The 22,513-nt window shown below is 40.5% G+C and overlaps 1 protein-coding gene across 3 annotated transcripts in view; it reads right to left on the bottom strand.

Moving 5' to 3' along the window:
- LOC124114198 (orexin receptor type 2-like) overlaps positions 1-21,370 on the bottom strand; it is a 68,618-nt gene extending 47,248 nt beyond the window's left edge. For all 3 annotated transcript variants that reach the window (XR_007222173.1, XR_006857850.2, XM_046474793.2), the window contains exon 1: positions 20,564-21,370. Coding sequence is in view for 1 of the 3 variants with exons in the window: in XM_046474793.2 (XP_046330749.1) it covers positions 20,564-20,941 (378 nt within the window). In the remaining 2 variants the exon portion in view is untranslated. The remainder of the gene's footprint in view (positions 1-20,563) is intronic.
- Between the last annotated feature and the right edge of the window lie 1,143 nt (positions 21,371-22,513).

Genomic DNA, 22,513 nt, shown 5'->3' with positions numbered 1-22,513 from the left:
CAATCAAAACCTACAGCAATGGTTGTTTACTCATGTTGACCTGTTCAGTTTAAGATTTTAAGAGCCAGATGTCTTTACCGAAGCCACAAAAAGTAAACTTCGGTCTTAAAGAAGAGAGACAGGTAACGTGATTTAGTGGAAGTTCCCTTCTGGGGATTCAGTGTAATTGTGATTGATGTTCCCTTTTAATGGACGTGGGTAACCAAAGACGTATAACTGTAACATTGTAACTTAATCAGAGGTAATGATTTCATAGTTTCCTCCCACACGCCTTCTTCAAGGCGCAACACCCAGTTCAGATACTTGTCTAACTGGTACTGACTCCCAAAAGGGAGGTCTACAGCCATGTATTTGAATATAATCAATGTTATGACAGAGCCGTATGTTGTTCGATGTTGCTGTGGTGAACTGCGTAGGGAATTTGAGGAAGGATTTGAATAATTCAGGGCTACCGTTTCCCTACTCCAATTATAAACACGACTTAGCGATCTCGTAAGCGTTTCTGATATATTTTTATGGTAACGAAAGTATACATGTACAATAAGTTCATGCCGTTCACAGTGATGAAGATTGTGGCAGGTAGTACATGTATTTAGCTCTTTTGGGCTTACACTAACATCAGTGGTTCATTACCCGTATAATTTCATGGATAGTGTCATGGATTTAAGCAACGATATATAATGTATGTCGATATCTACAATAGACATGGAAATTTCTTTAGTGTGTTGATTTTTTTGGTTAGAATAACATGGTTTTGAGAATAGCCGCCCCTTTAAGAGACCCTTCAAGGATAATAGAATATAGAGGAATTGTTCATCATATCATTTTGTGGATGTTTTCTCAAGCGCAGTACATGTCAAAACCTTCACTGTCGTAATATCAACATCACGTAACAGCCTCTTTTGTGAAATGCTGCAAAACAAATCATGTCAATTATTCACGAGGCCACAGCTAGAACCGTCTCTGTCTTAAACTAAAAGTAGGTGCTGCTGGCCGAAGTATATCTGAAGTATCAAGAAGCATGTGCCCCACAGGGCATGGATCTCTACTGTGACATCAGTCACTACCCGTGTCCGATATGTGTAGGGAACAAGCAATTTCCTTTAATTTTTAGATCTTCAGTTTGGCCCGGAAGACATCACATTAAGTTCTGTCGTGGGAGACAGTTTACTGCATGATGTTTGGTTTGAGAAGTTTGATCTAAGTGCACCTTCACTTTATATTTTTTCGTTGCACAAATTCGACCAATATCTTTCAGATATAGAAGAAATATGCAAACTGTATGTTCTATCAGTATGCCTTCTCCATTATTACAGACACACTTAGAGAAGGAAGGTATATTTAGCATAAGTTAAAACAATCTTAAATATGCACACAATATAAATATTTAGAATCCCTTACAAATGTTCCAAGAAGCGTCAGGCAGTTTGCAAAAGATATACCGTTGAAAACAACACCGATTTCATCAACAGCGATACATACAGTGGAAGACAAACCCTTGATCTGATTCCTGATGGCGACTGTGAAGAAGGTCGATATTTACCACACACCTATACAAATTGACTGAATGAACTGTCAACACCAATGCCCACAGACGGAATCTTTTAGAAACTCAGTGTTGCCCGTGTCTGCTATGTCAGCGCACTAGCTGCGGTTAATACATCAGAAGGTCCTCAAGGAATTGAGATGTCGTCATGCGTTCATTCCAAAATGTATGGAATGACGCAGGTCTAGGCTGATAGCTAGTTAATAAGTGTGAGTGGGTTTGGTTTAACACTGTCTTGAACAGTATTTCAGTTATATCATGGGTTCGAATCCTAGATTCGCCCCGATTCATCCGAAACCTGCATCACTTCGGCCCTTCCTCCCACATTATATATAAATATATAATAAATAACTGAAATACTGTACAAACAATTTGTTCATGGCATAAAACACACCTCATTCATTCACTGATATACACACACGCCCTCGCGTATCGCCATACAAGTAATATTATCCATTATCAGAGGTTACACTGAGACGATCCCAAGGCTGACAGGGGATTATTAATCTAACATAGTAACGTTTTTCATACCATTTTTTCAACTGGTACTTATGGAAATGACTATGATAATAAAGGCCCTTTTTGTCAAAACACAAATGTATTCTTGAAATCAATATCCAGATTCTGGATAATTATGATGTAAACGCCTTGGCAAGTCACAGTGTGAATTTATTGAATTAATGCCCACGCTTGGGACATACTTTGACCTTTGGGCTATCAAGTTGAAAGTAAGCTGTCAATTAAAATCAGAAATGCTTAAAAAGCTATCTCACCATTTTCAGAAGATAGTAATTCTGTTGTTTTTTCAAACTTTTTTGGAGAATAGCATGAGAATCGCTTTCTGTCGTCAAGAGACTGCACTATCGTTTTGCGATGGACAGAAGTAATAATAGCCGAGTCACAAAACGCTTGTAATTGAATTGATGCTTGCAATTGCATCGATTATTGATAACAAATGTAGGACATTAAGAAGATATAAATCAATACGTTATCAGAAACTTCCTTGATATTTTCAACTTGGTATGAATGTACGGTCGGCCTAGCCGTGCAAGGCGCCACAAGTCGCTGTGCAGAGTTGCGTCCCTTTGGCACGCCAGAAACCTGTGCTTGTGAGTTCGAATCAGGGTTCGCCCCGATTATCTTTCTAGGTTTGTCAGCACTATACCCGCTGGTTTCAAAATAGTAGTAAAATCCTGAGACCTGCATTACCGCGGTCTTTCCTAACGCATTAAGCTGGCACACCCTGACATATGGAATACAGTTCAAAGCGGCGGTAAATCCATGTCATTTCATTTACGATACATAACGGTACAACTTTCTATAATACGGATTATATGAAACATCTTGCACTGGGTACCGAGGATGAGTCTGTTAAACATAACCGAACTGCTAAAGTTCCAGATCTACAATATTTAATTATTAAAAGACAAAATTATTTCACAAAGCATCCCCATGTCACCAACAGCAAAATATAACGGTCAATACTGCCTGGAAGCAGTGTCGCAAATCGCCTACAATTTCTTTTGATTTGACCGAGAAATGAAAAACAGATACACGAAAGGAATCCTTGGGGTGTGTTATGTTTCATACAATTTTCTAAGAGAACCATGATATATTCTGTGTATGTACGCTTGTTAACAATAACCGCATGTCGAGCTTCAGCACTCAGGGGACTGTGAGCGAATTCACAATTTCCCTTGGTGTTCCTCATCAAAATATATTTGTAATCCGAGCTTAAAGGTTTTTCATGGTATTCCCTGTGCAATTAAACAACACATGACCAATAGCGAGCTGGAAGATTGCGATTTGTAGTTTTGCACTGACAAAATGTTGAACTTAAACAAATGTATTAATGTAACTAGTAAGACCTCGTTACATTACCAAATATATTCATCGTGTTATGTTCATATCAATAGCCCTGAACGTGAAAAGAAAGGAGAAAAGAGTCAAAACAATGAGGCGAAAATTCATTCATGTAAAAATACGCTGGCACCAGGTCCCACCTGATCAAGCTTGTCTCGTCATAGCCTGGTGACGTTTTCGGTGACGTTTGGTGCTAAGAAATAATTGTTGATAAAGTTAATGGCATGTGTGACATTCGTGAGAAACTGATGATAATGGTGTTTGCTGAATTTGTAACAAATTTACGATGGTGTTGAAATTTGCCTATTTTTAAGAATGCCTTTAGTCTGACGTTTGCTGACGATGAAATGGTTGCTGCTAATAGTGTGTTCTTCTTAACTGTGGCGCCGTTTGAGTTTGCTGAAAGATACTTCAATATAGTGTTCCTTAAAACTGCGGACTAGGTTGTTGATAAAAAGTTATCTGATATATACCCCCGTGTTGTGGGTTTTCGGACGCTTAAGAAACATTCGAAGATTTCTCTCTAATCACATGAACAAACTGTAAAACATCCCATTCACTTATGAAAGAAACTTTCTCGCAAAAACAAGACGTCATCTGAGTATTTAAAATGTCTGTGTGATGAGTAAACGCGAAATACATGGCCGTAAACCTATGATCCGACGATAATGTTGAAGAAATGCTGCTGTCTACGTAAAGAGCCCTCACATTCCATACCAATAAACATTAACTATCGATACCATTCATCAAGGTCGATAGTCCAATATTAATTGCCTTTAACCATCTCAAAAATGAAATATCTTCCGAATTGTTGTACATCTGAAGAAGGCCCCAATTAACCATTCCTTTCGCTTCTATGACAAGGATGTAGTAGCGGAATTGAAGGCATCCCTCGAGGACCAAGTACGGTCGTAGTACCGAGGTGTTATCAATGGGAGCTGTTAGTCTCCCTGTGAATTGCCATTCTCTCTGCTTCTAGAAAGCAATCATAATGAAATAATATAACGTCCAGACCCATATATTATTCACAGGCATCACTTTTAAGGAGTAACACGAGATGTTTGCTTCCTCGCAACTTCAGCCATATTGCTATACATGTATTAGACCCCCTGGAGTCATTTGTTGTCCGTGTCTAAGATCTTTCATAAGTTGTTGAAGTTCAGTAAGTGTATATGTAGCTGAGAGTAAGAAACATCTTTGTCTGAGAAGACTCAAGAGCAATTGCATGTCGAAAAAGATATTTCTTTTCGGAATGCATATATTATCACAGGCGCCTAACTAAGGGAGGGACGTTGTCTTGTAGATAGAGAGTCTATCCGGTGAGAGGAAGGTTGGCAGTACAATCCCCGGCCGCGTCATACCAAAATACGTTAAGAGAAGGTAGATGTTGTCTCCCTGTCATGCGCTCAGCATTAAGGGGATAATACAAGAACTGTACAGCTCTGAGTCAGTACACTGTGTCTGAGTACACTAATGTAACTAGGTCTTACCCCCGACTGCGCACGCACACACAGAGTACTAGTATAAGAGCTGACTGACACAAACGCGTTTGTTAATCGGGAATGATACCGTCCTGACTATTGTTTTACCATAATTTTCAGAGATAAGCTGTGAGTCTGTCCATATCGATAAATATTAACAATGCGTCATATTCATGGTTTCATACTTTGCCGTACTAATGTCACACTGCGTCATACTGGTGTCATAATAATGAACTTTTTACACTGGTAGCTTACCCTACATTGGCGTCATGGTGATATCATACTAACGTCATACTGATGTCATACTTTATGGCATACTGATGTCATACGGGTGTCATACTGATGTCATACTGGTGTCACACTGATGTCATACTGGTGTCATACCTATGTCATATTTGAGTAATACTCATGTCATACTGGTGTTATATTCCTGTCATGATATCGATGACACACCAATATTACACCGACGTGAGACTGATGTTATAGACCACTTACACACTGAAAATATCAAAATCATACACTGACATCACACAAATTACGTGACAGCAATGCAAAAACACGGAAACATGAAACGATTTAAATGTTATTCCCTTAACAGAAGTTGTCAATATCAAACAGTTGGAAATACCAACGTAATGTCACCGATACTTCCGCAATAGGATACAACATATATGCTCTGCTATCCTTACTACTAGCCTGCACGTAATTGTAAATAGGAAAAGTCACGGAAATAGTAATAATTCATACATCAAATGCCAATCACAACGTTATATCACGTCAGATCTTTCGCATGACGTGGTAAGAAGTGATTGAGCGACTGACGTTTTCTGTGATGACCATACCAGATAGTGGCCTATTTAGAAGATGGATATCAGTGGCTCCCATTACAGGTCCTTCAATTAAGAGACATTAATACTAAGATCCATATCACTGCCTACCCTTCTTGAACCTTCAAGATTCATCGATATATTCCACATCTTAATGTGTTGATTCTGTTTCCGAAATACGACGTTTGAATTTTTGGATGATTTAAAGTTCGCCCACCTTTCAAGTAGATTCAAAAGCTATAAATGTCATCTAAACAACACCGGCAGCAACGTCTGGCGAGGAAAGGTACCGGTCACTGTGCATCTTCTAAGGGCTTTTGTAGAAGAACCCTAAAGGTTAGTGAGAAATCCCTCGAGCAAGATTCCTTTGGTTATGTGGGAGGTGTCACGTCGAAAACAGCCGTTAATCCCGTGGACAATCCGTCATAAGACGGTAAGTGAGGAAAGGCTCTCAATCACTTCAGTTGGGAGCGCGGGGACAAGGGGATGGAATCTTGATTGGAGTGTTCTTGGGATTTCAACAAATCTGCATTTTTACACTGCCAGTGTGTAATATCGATTTAAATGCAAAAATGGATAACGGGTTCTCACATACTCATCTGAGCTGGACTGAAGATGTAGTCAGCAATTTAAAGGGAGCATACGGCCAAAGATCTGGTAGCAATGTATCTTTCCCAAGAAGCTTAACAATTAGAGGCCACCAAATGCTGTCCATTGTTTTAAACGGATGGTCAAAATGATTTTTGAAAACTTGTCCACTTTACGACCTTTCCATGAACGAATATGCAGAGAGCGGATAATATTATAAATGTTGAACGTATTTTATAGCATAACATAAAGAGCATTATTTCCGTGGAAAAAGCAACATATACATGATTAATTTATACAAAATACATAGAAGACTGTTGTGGGCAGTACTGTATAACAATGATCTTGAGAAGTTGTACATCGAACCAGTGTAAAAAATGGATCTCATTCATTTTACATTTGTTGGATGCGAATGAGTATAAATATCCCTTTATCAGTGCATTGTTCCTCATACACAGTGAAGAATTCAATCGATTTATGTCCCCAAACATGAAACTTGATTGTTATTTAACCACATTAGCTTTATGGTCAAATCTGGAATCTGGCATGCGTATCCCTATAATTTCGTAGATATTCGGAACGTGATAAGAATATCATGACTATAACCGCGGTAATTCAGATATCTCCAAATACAGTAACGCCTCGTTGAACTTAAAATACCATTTTAGACATAGCCACTCACTGACCCCTGCTGAATCCTTAGCGACCTGATGGCACACCGATTGCCTCGAACAACGGATAACTCGATCCAAAGACCCAGGTTCTTCGAGATAACCATGTTTCCCTGTAGGTACAGAAAGGTGCCATTTGTCCCATACAATTCCACTTAACGCATCAGACCATCTTATTAAAGCAGGATGCCATACGAGGCCAGTACATTTGTTTACAAAAGGAAGCTTTCCTCTAATCCATTAAATAAGCCTGGGGAAACTGCCAAAGCTTTCCGCACTGGTTAGTAGAGGATTCAATGAAACCATTCTGGTTCGTTTCCTTCTGTGGTAAGTACCCTGGAAAAAGTACACGAGAGACAAGGAACATGCTTTGGAGAGCAAAGAAGCTCTTCGTTGAGAATGATGTCTCTTAGAGCCTTGTGTCCTCTCGTATTTTGGAGCTTCTAATTACCGCCTGATTATAGTAGTTCAACGACCGACCGGTAATCCCTCAGATTAACGGGTTGTGAGTGTGGCATGCTCTCCATTCGCGTATGTCCGACGCCCTTCGCATATGTTCAGTAAGTATCCATTATTGTTGGAATCGTATTGTCGGAAATAGAAGAACCCCACTTATCCCATTTTTGAGCGTTGTGTTTAATGTAGTGAGATGTTCCAGGAGATGATTGTTAACACCGTAATGGGGGCATTAACGTCGCTGCTGAAATGTGTCAATAGTGACAAATGGGAAGAGATGACTGGGATTAGATACTGAGATTTTGTTACTGCAACAGTTTCATAACACGCTGGTACCAGTGTCAGAGATGGACTGATACAGTGCAGGAAGCCAACTCAAACAGACGAGATACCTGTAAGTGTGAAGAAAACAGGTTTCAAGTTTCTATGAACGTATAATTAGGTTGCAGAACAAGAATATGATGCAAATCAAAATATGAAACCTCTGATTCAAGGAGGGAGAACATTCAGTGAAATCTCATTAATCCGGGCCATACCGTCTTCGTTGAATTCGACCCGGTTAACGCATTTCTGGATAAGAAACAGAATTAGGAGAAATCCTCCTTCCTATGTTACCTATATGGATATCTATATTGGGAGTAACGAACCGTGGGTGGGGTTTGAGTGTGATCAGGCGCTCCGTGTGTGTGTGTGCGTGCGTGTGCGTGTATGCGTGCGTGCGTGCGTGCGTGCGTGCGTGCCTGTATGTGTGTATTCATACATGTGTGTCCAGAGTTATCGGGGTCCGGAAAACGAAGGTTGCCAAAAATATTTGTTGGCCAGATTTTTTTTTCTCGAAATAACGGGTTTCGAACCTATGGGGATTCTCCGTGTATGATTGATTTGATTGCAATATGTTATACAACAATAACATTATGTTTGATGTGATTGTACTTCGTTATATATTTATAACGTTATGATTTATTTAATTGCAATACGTTATATATCAATGATCCATTTGAGCATAATATTATTATTAAAGGGGTGTTTTCATCCTGGCCTTGTAAATAGGTACAATGCCAGTCTTATTGGCCCTCGACAGGCTCTATTGGCCCGAAGCAATCCCGACGGCCAATACAGGCTGTCGAGGGCCAAATCATTAGAAGATCAATATGAAAACACCAGTTTAAAGACATATTTATTAATCGACTATGTAACCTATATGTTTCCAAATAGTACGGCAAGGTAGTTATTTGACTGTAATAGTCCCGTTTCACCCTTGCCGAGCTGGGCTTGGACTTCTAGGCTTGATCGTACCGCCACCAGTGCCTATGAGTTATGTCCCATATGTCCCTCCAACCAGAGATCTATATTGTAATAACGAAATATTGTAACGGGTCTTACTTCGCGAAATGCATCAATTCACGAGACCACCTTGATTAAAAACATGAAAAGATTTGGAAAATATCTGTTGAAGCTAAGTTGTCGGTACACATGCTTTGCAAATCCTGCAATCGACCGAAATCTGCATGGCAGTTTACTAACCGGATTTCGATTTCATTACGCGGATTTCATTACGCAATTTTGATTAGACTATGCTTATACTCGTTAGTCCAGCCAAAATATAACTCCATAATTCCAGCCTAGTTCGGCAAGGGTCGAAACTGGACTTTAATAGTTAGTTTACTCCCTTGCCTTGGGAAGATGGTAGAACGGCAAAAATGTCACAGTTATAAGAAAACAGGATCCACGTTCTAACGAAGTGTAATGACAGTAGTCTATCGCCTTGTTGTGATTGCAATGTCAATGCAATCACGCGCAACAGCAGTATTGCCCCTCCGGCCCTATGATACAGGCCGGTATGAGGTCATTTACGGAAGGGACATTAAAATAGATTATATATCAAATGACCACTTCTTAGATTCTTGCAAATAACTTCAAGCCGATTATCCTTTCATTCTTGTCGCAGCATCGTTATTTTGTAAATCAATAACGATAGAGGTAAAAACACCCCTTTTACACCAAAGTAACCTCTTCCTGAGAGAGGACAATTTCAATACTAAGTACACTATTCTGTTGTCACGCAACGGCGCTGGGTTCTACGTTGCACGCTCTTGACCATTAAAGTAGGACAGCTTCTTTGTACATGGCTTGTCTACATTTATGAGTCAGCAATCAAAATGGAGTAAACCAACGTCATCATAAGGATCTGGAACAATGCAACATTCCTTTGCTAGCCGTTGCACGGAAGTAAACACAAATGCTTCACATCCCTTAGTGATTTAACGTACTCATAATTGTTCATTTGGATGAAAAGAAATATTTCGAAACAATATGAAAAGGTAAAAGTGATTTATTTTCAAAGGAATAATGAGACTTGTACCAACAACCTGAAAAGCTCTCAAACTATGAGCTTTATAAGATTGAAATACCTGGACTGTCGTTGAATCTATTTTATCAGTAATGGTAGCTGCTACAAACAGACCTGAGGAGAACTATTTGCATAATACTGTGAGTGAATGAGTGAGTTAGGTTTAACGCCGCTTTTAACAATATTTCAATGATATCACGGCGTCTCACTTTAATATCGGTGGAAAGCACGAAGTGATGCAGGTCTCTGACGTTTACTACTTCGGTAAAACCCACGAGCACGGGTATGGTGCTGACTAACCTAAAAAGATAATCTTGGCGAACCGGGTTTCGAAACCAGTCATAGGTTTCTGGTGTGGCCAAAGGACGCAACTCTACACAGTAACTTGTGATACCCTAGACGACTGGGCCAACCTAGCTCTCTTGTATATACAACACACAAAAATATAGCATTCAAATTTGAATCTCTTATTATACTGTTTGTTACCTTTTACTCGTGCATGCCGTAGGAGTTGACGAAAACAGGGATCGGGTGTTCTTCGTAACTCGGTAACTCGGGTGGTCGCATGTTATCGTACCGAGATGGCGGAAATAGTTGATCATACTTTCATTCTGTGGCTTGTCTGGCCAAGAATCCTTTATTTGCATGACTCCGGCATTAAATAATATTCACTCGTTTTGCCACCTTACAACAATTCCCATGATATTTCCTTGATTTTCTTTCAAGGTCTGTTACACTAAAATATGACACGAGGCCTGCTACACTATCCATAAAACATGAAACGAAGTCTGCTACCCTATCCATAAAATATGAAACGAAGTCTGCTACACTATCCATAAAATATGACACGAGGCCTGCTACACTATCCATAAAATATGACACGAGGTCTGCTACACTATCCATAAAATATGAAACGAGGTCTGCTACACTATCCATAAAATATGACACGAGGCCTGCTACACTCTCCATAAAATATGACACGAAGTCTGCTACCCTATCCATAAAATATGAAACGAGGTCTGCTACACTATCCATAAAAAGATGACACGAGGCCTGCTACACTATCCATAAAATATGACACGAGGTCTGCTACACTATCCGTAATATATGGAACGAGGTCTGCTATACTATTTATAAGATATGAAACGAGGTCTTGCTATACTATCTATAAGATATGAAACGAGGTCTGCTACACAAAACCATAAAATATGAAACGAGGTCTGCTACACTATCCATAAAATATATGAAACGTCAACGCCAGAGAATAATCCGTCTTGATTACCTGCCGATACTCAATTGGGAGTAAAAGAGTATATCATATGAATGGATCAGGGATGACACCCTAGCGTCGAAGAGTTACTTGCATTACGCGAAGAGCAGTGCGTGGAAACTATTTTTATCCCTTCATTTATGTTGTCATTAATTACTGGGAGATGTGCCAAACACATTTGCAATAGTTACCCGCCATAGGAATGCCATTTAAACCCACCTCCGCGCCTATGATCTCTACCGAGAAGAATATGACGACGACTTAGATGGGGTTCATGGTTGCCAGCTGTGTGAAACGCGCACTGCCAAGCTTGCAGCATCTACCATGGTGTTTATTTACATCGTGTTTTGAAGACACGTCGTAATGAATAGAGATGAGTCAATCCATGCTTTTCTAGGGTTACTGTTTTACACCAGTGCCAAAGCTGCCTCGGAAGTTCGAAAGCGAACTAATCGTATAACGGATGAAGAAATGATTTGTAAAAGGTAAAAAGTTAAAATTTAAGCAGAAATAGTAACTGTTCAGCATCAACTTACTTTGTATTCGGAAGTTATTGAAGTTATGCCTACTCTATGTATAACAGCAAAAACGAAAATGATAAAAACATTCGGTCTAATTAAAGTAAGTACAAATTAGGAAATGAAATTAGCAATATGTGTGTACCCAAACATAATATATTTTGGTATTTAAACTGACGAGTTCTGTACAGCTTGAAGGGAGCTTAAGTTCTTTTCTTATTGGTTTTGTTATTTTGAAGAAAGGTTTTGGTATGAGTTCAAACATTAACTACGTCATTTTGAATTTGATCCGATGAAATGTTTTCTGTAAGGTAATGCTTTGGAGGGCTATCTCAGACCCAAATGAAATGCGCAGATCGATAAATGTAACTGGAATAGCAGAGAGTACCTGTAACAATGTATTCCAAGATAAGAAACAGCACATTCATGGCACTGGTTGTTGCTGTTTACAAACTGAAGTAGTTGGAAGAATGATTTTGGATGACACATAGAATATCACCTTCGTGTCGGCACGCCATTGAGTTTTCAACTTTTATCGACTAGTGTTAAACAGACACTAAGGTAAGATTGTATCCTTTAATTCGGTGTAACTTTATGGTCCAAAAGGAATTATTATCTGATATGGTCTATATACTCCTCTTGTTCCGAATTACGGATAACTCGATATGTTTCCATAGTATCAGGATGTCACCGGAGATGTATGCCTTATTTGTGGCCAATGAATAGTTATGCCTCATCCACACTTAATCGTTTGTAATGTGTAAAATGAACCCCCAAAGGTATGAAACAACGTCAATTTGTCATTTCCCCTGTGCAGATTCCATCGATAAATTAACTACTAGAGTGGAGAGCTATTCAAAGATAATATATACATGTTCTTGGGACATCATTCACAGAGCGATTTATTCTTTAAAAAGTTAGAATTCCCTTAACTCAAGAGTCATCAACATTTCATGGAATAGCCATACAAACAATTTCCCTCGATATTCCCCATACAAATGTCATCGAGCGACAGTAGGGCAAATTCTTGGATGTGTTTACCTTGCATCAAAGATTATCATAGCAGAACAATGGTCTAGTGGTAGAGCGTCGGCCCGGAGAGCGGAAGGTCCGGGGTTCGAGGCCCGGCCGCGTCATACCAACAAGACGTTAAAAGATGGACTTGTTGTTACCCAGCCTGACGCTCGGCATTCAGGGACCGAAAACAAGGACAGGTGGACCCGGAGTCAGTAAACTGTGAGTGGGGTAATCATGTTAAACTGCGGCATGGTATTTCAGTGGTCTAGCACTATAAATTTGGGATTAGTCCGGACTAGTGCAAGCAGCCACTTTCACACGTGCACGCACGTCTCTATATTAGTGCAATAATCTTGGACGCGATTTCACCCCACCTCACCTCACAGTGGTACGGAATGCTACTGCCCTCGATACGAGGATATGTTGTAAAAAACCTATTCCACTTTCTACATTATACATCGGGCGGCAATGTAGTAATTCACAGTAAACTGTGTAACGCAAGATTCCTCCGGATGTAGTTCGGATACCAGACGAGCGTGTTTATGCTCTTAACATTAATCAGGTATAGAAACTGAAGACAAAAAAAAAAACAGGAAATAATTTTAACAGTCATACCAGGTTCAAAACTGCCTCCTGCAATGTAATAGTCATGTGTACGTTTCAATGTGGATTCCTGTCTGTGTTAGCGGGCCTGTTTGAATGAGGCAAATCGAGTGGGTGCAGGTGTATCAGTTGGTAATGTGGAAGACGGTGACATAGGATGGATCTGTGGTCCAAGGCATGAGTTGACCCAATAATTAGTCTAATGAACAGGTGGGATTGTCGTCAAGGGCACGGATTGGTCTGTTAGTCAAGGTACGGGTGCGTCTGTGAACCAATGTACTGGTGTCTCTGTAGTTCAAGTAACGGGTGGGTCTGTTAACCAAGGTACTGGTGTCTCCGTAGTTCAAGTCACGGTTGGGTATGTAAACCAATGTACTGGTGTCTCTGTAGTTCAAGTCACGGGTGGGTATGTTAACCAAGGTACTGGTGTCTCTGTAGTTCAAGTAACGGGTGGGTCTGTTAACCAAGGTACTGGTGTCTCTGTAGTTCAAGTCACGGGTGGGTCTGTTAACCAAGGTACTGGTGTCTCTGTAGTTCAAGTCACGGGTGGGTCTGTAAACCAATGTACTGGTGTCTCTGAAGTTCGAGTCACGGGTGGGTATGTTAACCAAGGTACAGGTGTCTCTGTAGTTCAAGTCACGGGTGGGTATGTTAACCAAGGTACTGGTGTCTCTGAAGTTCGAGTCACGGGTGGGTATGTTAACCAAGGTACTGGTGTCTCTGTAGTTCAAGTCACGGGTTGGTATGTTAACCAAGGTACTGGTGTCTCTGTAGTTCAAGTCACGGGTGGGTATGTTAATCAAGGTACTGGTGTCTCTGAAGTTCGAGTCACGGGTGGGTATGTTAACCAAGGTACTGGTGTCTCTGTAGTTCAAGTCACGGGTGGGTATGTTAACCAAGGTACTGGTGTCTCTGTAGTTCAAGTAACGGGTGGGTCTGTTAACCAAGGTACTGGTGTCTCTGTAGTTCAAGTCACGGGTGTGTCTGTTAACCAAGGTACTGGTGTCTCCGTAGTTCAAGGCACGGGTGGGTCTGTTAACCAATGTACTGGTGTCTCCGTAGTTCAAGGCACGGGCGGGTCTGTGAACCAATGTACTGGTGTCTCTGTAGTTCAAGTCACGGGTGGGTCTGTGAACCAATGCACTGGTGTCTCTGTAGTTCAAGGCACGGGCGGGTCTGTGAACCAATGTACTGGTGTCTCTGTAGTTCAAGGCACGGGCGGGTCTGTGAACCAATGTACTGGTGTCTCTGTAGTTCAAGTCACGGGTCGGTCTGTGAACCAATGTACTGGTGTCTCTGTAGTTCAAGTCACGGGTGGGTCTGTGAACCAAGGTACTGGTGTCTCTGTAGTTCAAGTCACGGGTGGGTTTGTGAACCAACGCGCTAGTGCTTCGGTGGTCCAAGGCACGCATTGTTTTGTAGTTCAGGGCACGGATAGGTTCGTAGTCCAATGCATAGGTGAATGTGTGGTCCAAGGCACGGATTGGTCCGTAGACAAAGGCACAGGCGAGGTCATGTTAATGGTGAGCATGTCAAGTTGCAAAACCTCAGATCCCTTGGTCTCTTGGCTCTCAATTGTCATGAGAACTTCAACGACTGATGCAGGTAGAAAGTGAATATTAGATGGAGTGAGGGGAGTTGTCTGCCGGTAAATGCTTGAGTATGGTCCAGAGATCCTGGCAGATCATAACCAATACATATGGTTCACTGTCAAATCCACTAACCCATTGTGCATGTGATCACCTAATTCCTATTTCAGTCGGTTCTTACTATAGTCATATGCATAGTGTACTGAAGACATATTTGCTCCAGGGTTTCATTGGGAAACCCAATCAAAAAGATGCATTAAATAGGATGAAAACTTGCCAATTAAGACATTTTCATCAGAACCGGCTTGTACAGTCTTTAAGAATGTACTTGTACTTTCAGATGTAAGGATGATGATCAGAATGCTGGTATATAATCTAGTCTATGTTCAGTGAAGCCTCGTTAATTCTTACACAAATAACTCGAGTTATCATCAAACAATGGAGATATCCCTTGGTGAGATCAAGCAATGTCCCCGGTCATGCATCGCGACAATGAATTGCATCACAATACTTTGCAGACCATTGTGACGTCATCGGTTACCATGACATCACAATCAAATGGCATCCCTTTACATATATCTCCTTCACTGAAGCTGGATAGCTGTGCGTGGGAGACTATACTCACTGGCTGTACGCTTTACACACAGAAGGATGTATGCCTTATTTATGACCAAGAAACAGTTATTCGCCATCCACACTGACTCGTTTTAACGCATAAAATCAACCACCGAAGGTATGAAAATTTCTCACTTTTCCGGCACAGACTCCATAAGCGGATGATATGGGATCTGTAAATGAAGTTATGTCGATACTGGACATGTCCGGACAATTCGAATGGTCACCACATCACTTTTTAACGTCAAATTGGGCAGCAGTGCATACGAAACGTCTGATACATCGTTAGAACACTGCCAAACAACATTCAAGCACTCTGTACGTATAACAACCAAGGGCGTCCTCAGCGTAACAACCTCACTTCACCGTTACAACGATGTGTAAACTCTTCGTTCGTGTTCAACCCCTAGTATTGCTATGAGGAATGTGATACCATGGCGATAGGAATAATTAGATCCATTTACTTTATAAACGCCATTGGCCGTTGAACGTAATCGTGATATTAATTCAGAAATGAAACACCACCCACTGGTTGAATTCCTCAACGAAAGTTCCTAGTTGAGATCAGTTATTAAGTGGAATGCTGTAACAGAATAGCGAGGCAGAGTAGCCCTTCTTTAATCCGATAGTATCTCCCGAACCCAATATGTGTGGTCAAAAATGTGCACGAAGTGTAACGGAAGAAGAGCATAGTGTTATCCAATCAGATATGCACGTCCCATAAATCACCCTCTAGGTTCCGCGTAATTGCTGGGGGAATGCTCCTAGTGTAGTTCGAAACATGCACTCATGGGATGACCGGTTTCATATCACTAAGCTGGTGCTTGTCTGGAGATTTGACAGGAACTTGAAACCGTATTATTGTCTTTTGGGACATCATTACTGTAATGCCCGTGCTCGTTAACACTTATTGAGTTTTGTTTCCACCTCCAGGCTCGCTTTCAATATTGGAAAATTGTAGTCCCACATTCGACAATCGAGAAAATTAGAGCAAATTACCAAACTGGACTGCTTCATCACATGTTAACAGATTCATATTTTATGTGATAAAGGATGTTTCAGTGTTGCAGATATCACTGTCTGCTAAATTAAAGTAGGATTAGGCTCGGCTAATTTGATTCCTTGTCCTTAAAATAGCTACTTCACCTTTTCGCGAACACCTGGTATCATCACTATTTGATAGGGATGCATTGACACATAATCTATGATATAGTCGGAATCGTGCAATCGACTCTGCTTTGAACAGAGATTTCTTATGAAGATGGAAATGTTTTTGTTAACTGAGCAGTTAATGATGTCGCTAATTACACAGAGACAGCGTCTCATTTTCACACATCGCTTAATTTCCAATGTGGAGATTTAATCAGAACATGGACACCAGACCGTGCAGCACAGTCTCCGACTGACGTAGCCTGCACATATGTCTATGTTATTCCGGATTCATTGTATTTCGTAAATTGGTTTCGACGTTGTTTTAGTCCACTGTGGCCACGGTAGGGAGCTCTGTTGTGTGTCCATGTATCAGGATCACAATAAGGTGTCAACCAAATACTACTTGCAAGTTCAGCGTTTGAACGGATAACGTTACCATGACACCGCCTTTCTTACAAAAGACTTTCGTTTGATGGCTCAGAGGTTCGTGTCTAGTTATACAGGCTTTGATGATCATGAGTTCGAATCTCAGATGTGTCATGTGTATGTTTCTTGATCCATTACAACACAATTGCGCCTTGGTTTGCCGAGTGATAAAATGTAACGACCAACACCCCTTGTGCCTCTCACATGAGCTGACAAAAAGATGCAACAGATATATTTTTCAGGGCGGAAATCCAACTCTGACACGACAAACATGTGACAAAAATTGCTCGAGGTAATTAAAGAATGATATTGTCATGCGTAGTACCATGTATACAAGTAAATGACACAGGATCTCTGAACAAATACAACGGAGCACCTTTAGAATACAGTACCACAACTTCTCGTGACGACGATCTCTGCCGTAGGTCACATGTCTCAAAGACAAGCAGCCAGTTTTTGTGAGAATCCGTCGGACGCGAAGTAAATGACACAGGATCTCATAACCAATACAACTTCAGACAGGCCTGGCAAATTGTACCACGTGCATCTGCTTAAAAGATAATACCAATGCTAGTCATCATACCACAGTATGATGCTTCAACAAGGCGTCACCTCAATACAGGATGGTACGATTGAACACTTCCCACTTATCCTGAAAATGGGCTCATAACACCGTAACGCAGCCATAGCTGTTTCCACTACATCGTCGGTGAAGAGGAAATTTCGTACAGATTTTGTCCCCGAGCAGTGGTATAATTGTGTCCAACGGCTCGATGAGAGATATCACCCAGGCCGATAAAAGGATGTGTTCCCATTGTCGTTAAAGCTTTCCATTTCGACAGGTGGTCTCATATCTCGGCTCATATTCAAAAATGTAAAACGTATTTGAATTAACAGATGTTAACAACTATTTCAGACTGATCTGTACTAGAAAATATTATGCTTTATCGTTTCTATTCAATTGTGTATTTCTGAATGTAGGTTTCACAGAGGTCATATTGTTACATAATAAATACCTATATCTCTTTGTTAACGTATGATAGCGTGGTCTATGCTAAGGCAACATTTTAGACAATATTTAGTTCATGTTTTACTGCATTGGCACATCAATAGGTGTAACCATGCATTTGTACGGCCGAAATTTGTAATGAAAAGTATGTCATGTGTGCATTTTAACTTATGGATTGCAGTGATTAATGAACTTGTCATTTCAAAAGATATTGTTCTAATAAGCTCTCTATATACGATATGAAGTTTTATGCTTTCTGGAATAGTGGGAAAAGCATCTATGGTTCCTATAGAAACATCGTTATTCCAGCATCTAGCAGCTCCCTGCCAGTTACTATTAGGAATATCCACATACACAGGATAATAATCGTTAATAGATTCGTTAATCCGGACGCCTTTATTGGATTCGTCCGAATAAACAAGGTTTCACTCTAACTCCCATAACCAATCCCATCAGTTGTAATGATGTTATGGATAGAATTGTCTGAGTCTGCAATATACATTAAGTTCTATAGTAGTCACATCACTGTTTGACTGTGTGTGTGTGGTGTCCGCCATATATAAGCGCAATTGCTATAATATTCCTTCCGGCGACATAGAACCAATCAAGAAGACACACGAGTATTCAAGTGTTACAATGAACCAAGGTTAAAACTTGCTCTAGGGGAATTGTTGTAATCAAGACTAATGCTAGTCAATAGCGGGCTTCATTTCCGCTGATGTACACCGAGGTTGCTGAACCCAAGCTGGGTAGCTGTGTTCGAATCTCATTGGTTGAATGATACTGATTTCTTCAGAGACTTTTGATGAGTAATACAGTTTTTTTGTGCGAGATGTGGATGATACTTTTTATTCCGCAAGAATGAAGAACGGAATAAAGAAAGGATGCGTGGGTGAGTATGGTTTTACGCTGCTTGTTCCAGCAATGTCACGGCGGGGGACACCTGTAAATGGGCTTCCCACATTGTATCCATGTGGGGAGTCGAACCCGGCTCTTCAGTGCGACGTGCCAACGCTTAAACCAGTAGGCCACCCCACCGCCCCAAGAGAGTGAGTAAGTGAGTATGTTTTTACGCCGTTTTTAGCAATATTCCAGCAATGTCACGGCGGGGGACACCAGAAATGGGCTTCACACATTGTACCCATGTCGAAATCGAACCCGGGTCTTCTGCGTGACGTGCGAACGCTTTAACCACTAGGCTACCCGACCGCCCCCGCCCCAAGAAAGGATGACGAAACTTATAGTTAACAAAGTGAGGAAAATAACTTGACAAAGGAAAAGCGAAACAAAGATTGAATTAATATTGAAACTTTGACCTACAAATAATTAAAAAAAACAAGTTCTTCATTGATTTTCAGATATTAACGCATTCCATTACATGTACTTTGGGAAATTTATACAATCGGTGTTAATGTTCAGCTTGGATGAATTGTGATCCTTCGACTCTAACTACGTAAACCAATGGGCGATAATGAGCGACGTGGGACTTAGCTTAATCCCTCATGTTGACTGACAACCCACTGTAACGCAAAACAAGACCTGTAGTCAACGTGATCTGTCGAAAGAATTAACGTGTAACTGTAATCTATATCCATCTGTTTGAGTTGGAACTTGACTCTTATTTTAACAATATCTCGGTCATGTTACGCCGTTTCAGCTTAATGTTGAAGATAAGCCCTTAGGGATATAAGTTGTTGTCTTTTGCCACCTGAAGATTGCTGCAGGACCAACGATCATACTCTGGGTGAATTTTAGACGAAGTCCAAGCCCGAATTATGATTTGTTAAGCTTATACTGCGTAGAAAGGTTTGTCGTCTCAGATACATGGGTCAATTGTGTAGTGGTGTAGTTGATAGGGTGTCTACCCGAGGAACGGAAGGTCGGGGGTTCGATCCCTTGCCGCGTCATACCAAAAGACGTAAAAAGTTAAATATTGTCGTAACCCTGCCTGGCGCTCGGCATTAAAATCATAAAACAAAGACTAGTCTTATACTCTTTCTTAGTGGTATACTCAGCTCACCTCACCTCACCTCACCTCACCTCACCTCACCTCATCTCACCTCAGATAAGTGGGCAAACCTTTTTCCTAGGTTAGAATGAGCTTCATGGATTCATCTCATTCATCACAAGAGCGAATCCAGCATTGAGATGGTGTGTAACGACGCTTTCACGCGAAGTTTTAATTTTATAACGGCGAGACAGCTTAATATTGGAGAAAGGCCCAAAGGGACGCAAGATGTAGACGTTTGTCTCTTTCACTAACCAACCAACTCTGATACGGTGACATCGGTTATATCCCGACTTGTCAGCCTGATGTTAAAGATAAACCCTTAGGGACGCAAGTCGTTGACGTTTGCCACTAGTGATACCCGATCAGTTATTATACTCAGGGATCAGCGGATCAGGCATTGAAGGAACCCTGTGTTGATCAGCAGATCCTGGCACCACATGTCAATTATGGCGTTTCAGACAAATTCGCGTTTCATATTTCAATTAACGGGACATCAATGGCAAATTCAGAGAAGTGAATATATCAAATATTAAGAACAAGTAAGACACAAATCAAGTACAATGTACGTTACCTGTAAATAGTGCACGGCTTTGCACATCTCGTGTCCAAGTGGCCAGTTGCCGGTTACATCAGAAATAACAGTAGGTGGCAGACATATCAAGATAACCAAAAAGTCCGCTAGAGCCAGGTTGACTAGGAACAGGTTCGTCGCAGAGCGCATCCGGTGGTTCCTCCATACTGCAAACCACACCAGCAGGTTCCCTACAATGCCCATAACGAAGACGCATGTTGAAAGTAGTAGGATGATCCAGATGAAAGGCTGGTTCTGCCAAGGCTCTACTTCAGGGTAGTCTTCGTCAGTGGTATTAGGAGAAGCATTGAAGGAACCCTCTGTTGAGTTCGGGTAGATCATTTCAATCACTTCATCGTAATGCTGTTTTCCGTGCATTTTTGGAATGATGTTTTGTTTCGTTCTATTCCACAAACTACAGAATCTCACCGATTTCCAAAATATATGACAAAAAAGCTTTGAAAAATAACTATCTATTTGACTTTTATAACGTGCAACGCTTATCCATCATTGTCTGTTTAACGGACACATATGTAACCATGCCAACAAACTTTGAGAAGAATCGGTCCTTGATAAAACACATAATTGATATAAAAATCCAAAGAAGAACACTCAATTAAGCCTTCACACATACACGTATTTAATACAATACGGTAATAGTCCACGAGGTATTGACTGTTGGGCAGAACACAATCTAATAGAATGAACGCACTGCTCTCGCTGAAGACTACACAGCTAATACGTTCGCTCAATACTGTTCTATGCAGGCCTGCGCTTCATCATACATTACGCCAGCACCCAATGGATACTGTCGCCTTCTCTTGCTTCCTCCGAAGCCGGGATGACTGGCTGGGTCTGTGATTGGTCCAATGAGGATGGGTGAGGCCAAACGAGTGGGACTAAAAGTCGTGATGTCATAATTTACCTTCTGTTACAACATGCTGGTTCGATAGGCTGTCCACAGTTGGTCAATCTATATGGGAGGCTTCTATAACGGATATGTTTTGTTAGTAATTGATTTGATCGGAAAATACGTTGTTTAAAAACTTCCTCCCAATATGTATAGAAAACGTGTAGGTCTTGTTTTGCATAGAACCTGATTTGATCAATAGGTACGTCACGAATGTTTGGTATATGCGTGATGTTGGAGTGTGTTCTAATTTTGTTATAATATATACCGAGGTGGTAAACGAAAGTTTGGCCTGAAATATCTTCTATAATTTATACTTCTGAACAGCTGTGTTCTTTTGTTTGTTACAGTTTGAATGGTTCAGGCTCTGTTCCTTTGGTTTTGGACTTTTTAAGCTGCCGGGTTAATTGTTAGCAGAGAGGACAAACGGAGTGATATGTTACAAATACGTAATAGGTTACAGATGGAGTGTACCATTTGAATATACAATATGTTACAAATACGTAATACGTTACAGATGGAGAGTACCATTTGAATATTCGATATGTTACAAATACGTAACATGTTACAGATGGAATATACCATTTGAATATTTGATATGTAACAAATACGTAATAGATTACAGATGTAGTGTACCATTTGGATATACGATATGTTACAAATACGTAACATGTTACAGATGGAGTGTACCATTTGAATATTCGATATGTTACAAATACGTAATAGATAACAGATGTACTGTACCATTTGGATATACGATATGTTACAAATACGTAACATGTTACAGATGGAGTGTACCATTTGAACATACGATATGTTACAAATACGTAATACGTTACAGATGCAGTGTACCATTTGGATATACGATATGTTACAAATACGTAATAGATTACAGATGGAGAGTACCATTTTAATATTCGATATGTTACCAATACGTAACATGTTACAGATGGAATGTACCATTTGAACATACGATATGTTACAAATACGTAATAGGTTACAGATGGAGTGTACCATTTGAATATACGATATGTTACAAA

Source organism: Haliotis rufescens, unplaced genomic scaffold (assembly GCF_023055435.1).
Source record: "Haliotis rufescens isolate VD_foot unplaced genomic scaffold, xgHalRufe1.0.p SCAF_2, whole genome shotgun sequence".
In the NCBI taxonomy this organism is placed as follows: domain Eukaryota; kingdom Metazoa; phylum Mollusca; class Gastropoda; order Lepetellida; family Haliotidae; genus Haliotis; species Haliotis rufescens.
Note: the sequence above shows the minus strand (reverse complement) of the source record. Positions and strands in the feature narration are given on the sequence as shown.